Genomic DNA, 10,694 nt, shown 5'->3' on the forward strand with positions numbered 1-10,694 from the left:
GGAAGAAAATGTGTGACTTAAATTATTCTAGTAAATTGATTTGAATTGTTACAAGATGGGAAGGAGTTCATTGAAGTTTAGAACCATATATGAGATACAGGAGGTAATGTTTTACGTCCTTTGGCCATTTTAAGTTTCCAATTTATTGTTTGTTTGACGAGTTTCAATTTATTCTAACCTTTTAAACTTACCAGAAAATTAGCCAACCTTTCGAATTTGTTCCAAAATCATATAGGTCATTTAACACCTTTTATGAGAGGGACTATTACGTTAGATTCTTTCCTGAATTCTGATTTTGCCCTGAAGAGAAGGGAGATTTATCCAATTTCATCATTCAAGGAAGGATATTTCTAAGAAAATCATTTAATAGATGCATAATTCAAGGATGAATATTTATTTGGCTTTAGAGAAATGATTAAGTGATTATCCTTAATCCACTGTGAGATTAACAACGTGTTTTGGGTTACAAAAAAATAAATAACAAATAATTATAAATTGTTATGGAGTCACTTTTGAAGAATTTGTGACTCACACCATTTGTTAGTCTCACAATGGTCCAAAAACTATTATGCTAGTAAAGCCCTTAACTTCATATCAGCTAATTTTTGTTTATTAAATGATTTTTTGAATTTTTTGGTACAAAAAAATCAATAATTAGGTTCTTCTATACAATATTCTGAGAGGTCTAGTGAGTACTTACCAAATAAAACCTGTCCATTTTTTTTCTTTTGCCAAAAATAAAGATTGTTCTCTTAGAAATTTATAAAATAGTTTTACCTATCAAGAATATCTGCTATGCTTCTTTCAATTTTGTTCAATACGCCGAATTTATTTTTGTTTTATATCAGGATTCACCTCCTATATCAACACGATCCTATAAATTTAGCTCAAAATACAAGCACTTTGGATTTTATGTCACTGCATGTTAGTTTGTCGATCCAAGCATTATGGAAAAATATTACCTTCTTAAGTTCTGTGAATGTTACTGCATCCGTTCACATCAATCGGCTCATGCATTATCTAAAGCATTTCCAATGCATAAAATTAAGCGACATCCCATGAAATTCCAACATACGTATCAAATGATTATAACGCTTAATTTCCATCCATAGTAACTGAAGTGGTTGACTTATTTAACCATATGGTTCCTAGAGATCCGGAGATGGTCACCTCTGGTAGGAATCTAAACCCTTGTCTTTCATGTCATTGACAAAAACAAAAATTTCCCGTTTTGCTGCAGTTACGGAGAACTGATTGAAGCGATTGTTGAAGACGTTTTGCATGAGCTTGGAGGAAAACCTTTGCCCAAATGTTTTATTGAAGATCATCATCAGATAAAAGCCATAATAGAAAAGTTGGATGTCGACTCTGGTGGTGTACGTTTCATTGGGATACACGGAATGTGTGGTGTTGGTAAAACAGCACTTGCGAGGATTGTGTACGACAAATTATCTCCTCAGTTTGACTGCCGTAGTTTCCTCCACGACGTTGAAGGATCATGTGAAAGTTATGGTCTTGGATGGTTGCAGCGAAAGCTATTATCAAGTTTTGGTGTTCCTAGTCATACTGACCACATTAAAGACATTGACGAAGGGATGGATCAGATCAAGAGAGTATGTGATACTAAAAAAGTCCTCATTGTTCTTGACGATCTACATGAAGAAGAAAAACTCCACTACCTAGCTGGAAAATCTAATTGGTTTGGTTCGGGTAGTAGGATCATTATAACAACAAAAAACAAGGACATCCTCTATATGATGCACATGGAATCATCCAATGAAGAGGTCCTAATTCAACCCAGAGGAATTTTGGATTATGAAGTTCATGAAATGGAACTTGGTCAAACACTTCAGTTGTTTTATAAGCATGCATTCAGAAGAGACTCTCCTGTGGAAGGATATGATTGTCTTGCAGAGGAAATTGTTCATAGATATGATTGTCTTGCAAAGGAAATTGTTTGTAAAGTGGGTATGCTTCCTTTGGCTGTTGCGGTGATAGGCTTTTCTCTTTATTGGGAGGGCTTGGTCCTGGAGCAACATTTTGAAAAAATAGAGCTATGGGAAGACATGTTAGATCAGTTAGATGAATGTCCTATTAAGGAAGTCCGAGATGCATTAATGTCATGCTTTTACAGATTAGACTCCGTAGAACAAAAAATATTTCTAGATATTGCTTGCTTTTTCATCAACGAGGACAAAACGTATCCACATATAATGTGGAAAGACTTGCACTTATATCCTATCAGATCAATTTATGCTCTCCTTGAAAATTCCTTATTACAAATTAGAGATAGAAAGTTTTGGATGCATAACCAATTGCGAGATCTGGGAAGGCACATCATCCAAGAAAGACATCCTCCACAAATTAGCAGGGTGTGGATTCAAGAGCAGGCTGTAAAACTATTGGAGGGAAAAGAGGTAAAATGAAAGAGTATGTTGCATAATTTTTGTTTTGAAGGAGAAACTTTCTGAAAATTTTGCTTTACGGTATAGTTAGCTTTGTTTAACTTCCCATTTTTCTTGTGAGTGAGGGACGTCCCTCATAAATATTTGGGTCAAAAGGTTTTGTAAATTGGTAGAGAGAGACCAGGTAGATAGCCAAACTTTTAAATCACTTGCATACACAGTTTACAGAGAAAACCAAAACCTACCAAGATTTTAATTGATATGCTAATTTATTTCTGGAAAAGTAGAATATGGGACATGGAGAAATGATTTACGATATATCTTCAAATGGGAGCTGAAAATTTTCGTTAACGGTGTGAAAGAAAACATGTAAGTCTACTAGCTAGGAAAAGGCGGGCGCCATGGCAGGCAGACTCCCTATTCAAGAAATTGTTTACCAAGTGTTCAAATGCTTCCTTTCTTGATAGCTATTGTAATAGTGCTTGGGCGGTGCACTTAATTAATCTTCGGTCTCTCTTGGCAGATAAAGCCGTATGTAGAAGCTCTAAGCCTCACTGCCACCAGCTGCAGCCGCAACTTTGAACCTGAAGAATTAGCTGCTTTGCCACATCTAAGGTTCCTTCGAGTGAAAGGCTCGAATTTTTCTGGCGACTTCAAGAATGTTCTTTCATGTCTAAGATGGCTATCTTGGCAGACATGTCAAACAACTTTCCATGCGAAAAACTTTCACTTCAATAACTTGGTTGTACTCGACCTTTCGAATAGCGATATTGAAGATGATTGGGGTGGGTGGAGCCAAATGAAGGTATGATATGCCTTACTATATATACTTCCTTCTATCATTACCTCTCTGATGATGAACAAGGTGATGATAGAAGCAAGATATATACTTTACTTCCTTCTTTCATTACTTCATACAATTGACATAATGATTCATGCACTTCCCACTTCATCTGAGTGTAGAATACATTTTGTACAAGTAACAATCACTACTTTTTTACATATACCAAAGTAAAACACAGATATGTCTCGCATAAAAAATGCTTCATGTGGTTTATAACTTTGGGTTGATAGTTGCCTATGCTTCGGAAATAGTGTCTTCCGTTTTTATTTTTTTAACAGATAAATGGTGTCTTCCATTAAAAGTAAGTATTTTGCTTCAATGTGCATCAGTTGTGATTTGAATGAGGTAAAGTTTCAGTCATTTTTAGTGATACAAAAGTTTACAGGAATGAATTTTAAGATTTGTAACACTCAACTTGAACGGGGAAAATGATCACACCTTTATTTGGAATAGATAAGATGAATATTAGAATCAAGGTGACCTTCAGCTTCATAACCCTTGATTCAAGCGAATGATCACACCTTTATTTGGAATAGATAAGATGAATATTAGAATCAAGGTGACCTTCAGCTTCATAACCCTTGATTCAAGCGAATCACTGGCCTAGTTTAATAGGTAAGCATTTGTTTATATATATAATTGCTTTTATGAACTGTAAAGCAAACGATTTACGTTTTTAATTTACTTGAGTTAATGAACCAAGACTCGAGCTTCTTATTGAATTTAGTAATTAACTACCGTGTCAGATCATATCTCATATAAATCTATAGTTCAGTTCGGGCTAAAGAACAAATCTAATGGATGCTGATCTTCCCCTCCATCTCAGATTCTTTCTAAGTTGAAGGTAGAACAAGAAAAATCATTCTCGCCTTCAACTTCACTTTCCATCATTTATCTTAAAATCACTCTGTATACTGACTATTGTTAGGCTTTCGATTACACACGATACAGAGAGTAAGAGACACTTGAGTTGGGGACACGAGGGTTTGTGCTAGTGGCCAATGGCGGTGGATGGAGACTATCTGGGGGCGTCGGTATTTTTGGCTTGTGTGTGATTTGTGAATTCGAGTCTTTCGTGTTTTCGTAGCAAGGAAACTTATGGTCTTTCGGTTTTGAAATGTTGTTCTAAGACGCAAACTGCCGGTTTTGGAGATAGAGGATGTGATGTGAAGTAAAAAGGTATTTAAAAAAATTTAAAAGACTTGGGACGTTCACATTACACTATGTTGTCTCAAATAGTGACTTATGGATAATGAGGATATTAATAGTACTCCCATATATTCTAATGTTTCTCATTTATTTTTTAACTTCCGCTTTTTTTTTTCCCTTTTTTCTTTTTTGCAGATGAATAAATTAAAGGCCTTAGATTTGACAGGTTGCAGAAAGTTAAAAAGGACACCCAACTTCTCTAATTTCTTGGATTTGGAGGAGTTGATTCTCGCTCAGTGTGTCAACTTAACCACAATTGACAGCTCCATTGGTAAGCTACAGTGGCTAAAAACTCTGAATGTGGCGGGGTGTGTCAACTTCAACTTAACCACAATTGACAGCTCCATTGGTAAGCTACAGTTGCTAGAAACTCTGAATGTGGCGGGGTGTGTCAACTTAACCACAATTGACAGCTCCATTGGTAAGCTAAAGTGGCTAAGAACTCTGAATGTGGCGGGGTGTGTCAACTTAACCACAATTGACAGCTCCATTGGTAAGCTACAGTGGCTAAAAACTCTGAATGTGGCGGGGTGTGTCAACTTAACCACAATTGACAGCTCCATTGGTAAGCTATGGCACCTAGAAACTTTGAATATGGCGGGGTGTAGTTCTCTTGGGGAGTTACCTGCAGAATTTGGTTCTCTACATTTTGGTAGCGATGGCATGGGTGGATTGCAGAGAATGAAGGTAGGATATGCCTTACTCTATATATATGTTTTACTTCTTTGTGTTATTACTTCATACGATTGACACAATGGTTGGATGCACTCCTCATTTCATCTAAGTGTAGTTTATATTTTGTGTGAGTAAATTGTAAATTTTATTAATCAAAGTAAAACACAATTATGTCTCACATAGAAAACGCTTCATGTGGTTTATGACCTTGATTTCTTAGCTTTGAAAGTTGCTTAGGCTTTGAAATGGGGTATTCCAATGTAAGTGCCATTTTGCTTCAATATACATCAGGATATGGTTTGAAAGGATGTAAAGTTTGAGTCAAGTTGAGTAATAGAAAAGTCCATTGCAATCAAGATAAAGGACGTGATGTGAAGTAAAAAAGGATTTCAAAAAATTTAAAAGACTTGGGACGTTCTCATTACACTAGATTGTCTCAAATAGTGACCTAGGATAATGAGGATATTACTAGTACTTCCATATATTTAATGTTTCTCATTTATTTTTTAACTTCCACTTTTTCTTTTTTACTTTTTTTTTTTTGCAGATGAATAGATTGAAGGTCTTAGATTTGACAGGTTGCAGAAAGTTAAAAAGGACACCCGACTTCTCTAATTTCTTGGATTTGGAGGAGTTGATTCTCGCTCAGTGTGTCAACTTAACCACAATTGACAGCTCCATTCGTAAGCTACAGCGCCTAAGAACTTTGAATATAGCGGGGTGTAGTTCTCTTGAGGAGTTACCTGCAGAAATTGGTTCTCTACCATTTTTGAAGGCTATCATGCCCCAGAACTAACAGGTAATTGCTTCCATTTTGATTAATTTTGACAATATAAGGTCATTCAATAGACTTAAAACGCCCTATAGAATTTCAAAGTCACTTCAGTGCAGCCTTTTGCATCCAAATAGCCGTACCCTCAAGTAAATTCTTATTCTTCAGAATGCTTTTATGATCTTTAAGTTAAAAAAAAAAAAAAAAAGAGAGGAATTTTAATATTTAGCACGGTGTTCCACTAGCTTGACAGCCAAATCCCCAAAAGATGCATGAATTTGTACCCACAAGTCCAAAATATCCCCACTTTCCAAATGACCCAAAAAATTATATGAAACTTTTCCATCCATTCAGGTCAATGTATTTGCTCCCAATTGTCAATTTGGAACACTAGTCTTTGTTTTGGGGCAAAATGAACTCGATTCGAGAAACCAACTCCTTCATACGAAGTTGCTCATTTTTCTCTCTCTTTTCGCGTTGAAACAAACGAGTCATTAATTTACAATTCCAAAAAACAACATCATTATTGACTAGTGAGACACGACATTGTTTTGTCCCATTGACATTTGTTTTACTAAGATATCTATTGTCCATGCCCACGCCATCATCCACTATCCACGTCAAATGCCAAATTAGCTTGTATGGGCGAAAAAGATTTGGTGGTGAACTTGTTTTGTCTATTAAGCAATGGTTCATGCACTTTTTGGGTCATTCGAAAGTGGAGATACTTTTGTCCTACGAATGTGAATTTTTTTTTTTTTTTAAATCTCTCCCTAGTTTAAATGTGAAGATGAAGAAAACGCTCAAACAAAGAGGAGCGCCTCTGTTTTTCTTTTTTCCATCATCTGTTAATTTAATTCTATCAATTATTTTCTTTAGAACATCCTTAAGAGCAACTTGGAAGAATATGCCCTTGTTTCTCAATATATAGAGCCGGCATCCAAATACTGCCTATTGTTTTCTATAGCGGTTGACCTGTCATTTCACATAGATCCTTGGATTTTAGATTTAAAGATAAATTATCTCCTCAAGATTTGTAGGTGGTTCTAATCTTATCCATGCCATCTGGAGTAGCTACTTACCATTGGTTTCTGAATTCTAGAGCATCTTAATTTCTTCTAATGAGCAATATCTGGCGAAAATTTGGCGTAACTGTAGGTTAATGAGTGCTAATACTTAACTGCTAGAGTCATAAAATCATTAAGTTTTCATTTCCATATTTATATTCATAGAAGTCGATGTCTATAGTTTAAATATCACATCCAAAAAAACTGTCGTCGGATAGACTTGCATAGCGGTACAGCTGCTCGCCTTTATTATCTACCTTTTCATTGTTCTTTTCTTTTGTGTGGTGAGTTGAAGATCTTCAGGTTACAATTGTTTGAGACATTAAATCAACAGTTAAGTTGTCATTTTGATAACTAGTTACTTTCTATTCATCCCGCTAAAATGAACTGTCTTTCACTTGTGTCTTGTTGCAGGTACAAAGAACTAGTTAAGAAGGTTACTAGCGGTTTTGAGAGCCAGGCAATTGTAAGACATCGAATCCTCAAGCCTTCTTTCGGTTCGTAGTCAAAAAGAAGAAGAATGGATTTGCTTTCTAGGTAATAAAACTATGTTCAACTGCATTCTAGTTTGATTGTTTGGACGATCCAGATATTTCACTGCGTAAGGAATGGGCTTACGTTTCGAATGCTTTGGTGCATTATTTACAAGGTCAGCATATTTATAGGAACGAGGACATCAGTGAACTCTCATGCTTTATTGGAGGGTTAGCGAAGGTTTCACATTTGTCTTTGTAACGGTGCCAAGAGACGGAGGAGCTTTGAAAAGTCAATGTTTACTCAGGTGCTCTGCAACAAAAGAAAGGAGCTTCCATTCCAAGTAATAAATTTTTGTAGGACGGTGAACGTCATGTTTGTGATTCTACTGCCTGCAACCCTTTTTTTGGTTTTTGTTTGAAAGATCAGCATGGAGTGTGAAACCACTTGTCCATGTGTCCAAGAACTTGAATTATTGCCAGCTTCCTAGTGCTTTTGGAGGTTCTGGACTTTTGCAATTATATGTCATTTTAGTCCATCAATAACGAAATCTTTGAACAAGTACAAATACAAGTACCCAGGAAAATCATATCATGCTACACTAGGCAATGACAAGAACTGTGGTTTTCATTATCACGCATTTTCATGTGCTTCTAAAGAAGTTACGGATAATTAAGCTCCAAGTTTGGTTCTCCTATGGCATTTTCAAGAATCCTTTTTTCCCCCTCAAAATAAAATGCACCCAACAAAAATAAACAACCAACAATCATATATACACACACATAAACCATGAAGTAATCGTTGGAAAGTTAGCATTCACGAGCCACACAAGTGATTTACGGATAAATTCAGTATTTTTCCAAAATGCAAACACTTTGTCATAACACATGAGTTTTTTTTTTTTTTTTTGCATAACATATTAATGGCTTGGGAAATTAACAACCATAAATCAAGACAAGCACACCGCAGCTGTAAATAATGCAGCATTTAATAACCAAGGTGGAGAAACCTCACACGATGCTTCTTTGCATCGGCCCGCTTTGACCAATTCTAGGCTGCGAACAAGCGAAGATTGTAGAAAAACGCAAAAAGCCCGGCCCACAAGAATGGAGCCATAAAACGACGCAGTTTTTTTTTTTTTTTTTTTTCTTTTCCTTATTCTCGATTACCAAAAATAGAATATTTGCTTGTTTAGATATTCCTTGTACTCCAGCAAATCATATTTGCTATATTTTAATATGCAATTAGGAAAACTTGTGGTTGTCTTTGCTCCTGCTTTACTTTCGTGTTTGTATGGTGATTCCCATTTTATTAAAAAAATTGCACACCACAGGATAACAATCATAAACAACAGATTTTTTTGAAAGATTCACGTGCATATATGACATATATATAATCCAGTCAATTTTCATGATCATAAAAAAAGAGAAGATATGTCTAACTCTATGATCAGAAACAAATAAAATAATTCCCACATATAAGTTATCTCTAAATGCATATCAGCACTATCAAAATGATTGAAATAATTACGGGTGTGCCAGTGAGGGTCGCTTGGGCATGTGGCAACAACACTGTCTTTGCTTAGATCATTGACACATGTCAACCATGGGACGGTCCACGTGTCAGCCCACTAATATTTACCGAAGCGCCGAATGCGACGGAGGTTAGCGTAAGCACCACGTCAACATAGTCACGTCAGCTTGCCAAGTCAGCAAGTTTCAACACTGTTTTGCCTCATCGGATGCACGTCACCAATTATAAATGACTAGAGTAACAATTATTTTCCGGGCAATAAAATTCACCGTGTCAAAAGGTAACTTATTGGTATTATATTACTCTTCATTTTCCAATGAAAACTTACGAATGATATTTGTAGATAAGTTATTAACTACATATTATCGCAACCTTCCCGGAGGTGGATCACCTAAGAAAGTTAAAGGATTGATAAATGGGAACAAAGGTTCCTCTATCAAGGCCATAGTTCGTATTTAGCACAGACTCTCCCAAGTCGTACCAATCACAACTTGATACCCTATTTATTATGCATCTAAACTTACCTATGGAGCTGCCATTAATCGGTTTGGGTCAATTAGATATCCATGCAAACCAAGGATTCATAAGCACAAGGCACTTTCGGTATCTCTTCTTTGTTAGCTTAGAGAAGACAAATGGGCCTAAATATGAAAATCTTAAATTATGAATGCACTGTGTAACTCTAAACATGAGTGAGACAATAAGGATGAAAAAAAACGTTATTATTAAAATTAATCACATTATTGATAATGTGCTGGACCGGATCAACCATAGCAAGCCACGCAAGACCATACTAGGTTACATCTTGGTGTTTAAAGGCCCAACAGCCCAATATGCCTTGGTTACTGCTGGGAATAATAGAAGAGAATAGAGACAACCTAAAACTTAACCACTAAAAATATAAAGTTAAATGATTCTTTCAAATCGAACAAAAACTAACTTCCCTTTTACAAAGCCCACCGAAGCCGATGAGAGGAATTACGGTTGAAGCAAAGACCAATGCAGTGGACGCCGCAAGAGACCAGCAAAAGGGGCTGTTTCAAATGGAGCAATGCATTTGACCAAAAATGGGGAAATGCAGGCTTGTAGTAAAACTTTATCGAGAAATTGAGACCGATGGAATGGAAGAGACACCGACTAGCGATCAAACGGTGACTCGGTGAGATCTCAAACTGAAGACGACACAGAGGCAAATCCGGCACAGTGATTACTGAATTGGCGTTGCACAGGTTGTATAGAATGCCGAGGGTGCTGGCGTTGGCGGGAGTGGACCACAGCAGCCAAGTCGAGAAAGAGCAACTGGAATTGACGGAGTCTCCTAGACGTGATGATGTGGCTATGATGGTGGCAACTACTGGACTCCGAGAAATCTGCAAGAACGGACACTAGTGTGGCAGAAAGACAACTCAGACAAGGCGAGGCCTCGTCATTGGTTTTCACCACTACAGAAATTCAGTAGCGCACTGGAAATACAGGTTGCACAGGTTGCCGTGGAGCGTGACGGCAGGGCACGACAGAGGTGGTGGACGCTAAGTGCCAGAAAATGTGAACGGCGGCTGCCAGAATATTCCCTTTCGCTCGACGTTCTCTTTTGCTTATATTGTGAGTCCTTTTTTCAAGGTCTCTCCTGGGTGCATGTGGAGATGGAGGCCATGAAATTAATGAGAACAAGATAGTGTGGCCTCCATCTTGCGATGACTTTTTGTGAATATGCT

General features: G+C 36.9%; 1 protein-coding gene across 1 annotated transcript; it reads left to right on the forward strand.

Moving 5' to 3' along the window:
• The first annotated feature begins 1,400 nt into the window (after positions 1-1,400).
• Positions 1,401-10,368, forward strand: LOC120291909 (disease resistance protein RUN1-like). Its single transcript, XM_039309714.1, has 7 exons — positions 1,401-2,144; positions 2,929-3,210; positions 4,594-5,145; positions 5,681-5,781; positions 7,387-7,438; positions 7,540-7,676; positions 10,209-10,368. Exons 1-7 carry the CDS (start codon positions 1,401-1,403, stop codon positions 10,366-10,368), a joined length of 2,028 nt encoding a protein of 675 aa, XP_039165648.1.
• The last annotated feature ends 326 nt before the right edge of the window (positions 10,369-10,694 follow it).

Source organism: Eucalyptus grandis, chromosome 3, assembly GCF_016545825.1.
Source record: "Eucalyptus grandis isolate ANBG69807.140 chromosome 3, ASM1654582v1, whole genome shotgun sequence".
Taxonomy (NCBI): domain Eukaryota; kingdom Viridiplantae; phylum Streptophyta; class Magnoliopsida; order Myrtales; family Myrtaceae; genus Eucalyptus; species Eucalyptus grandis.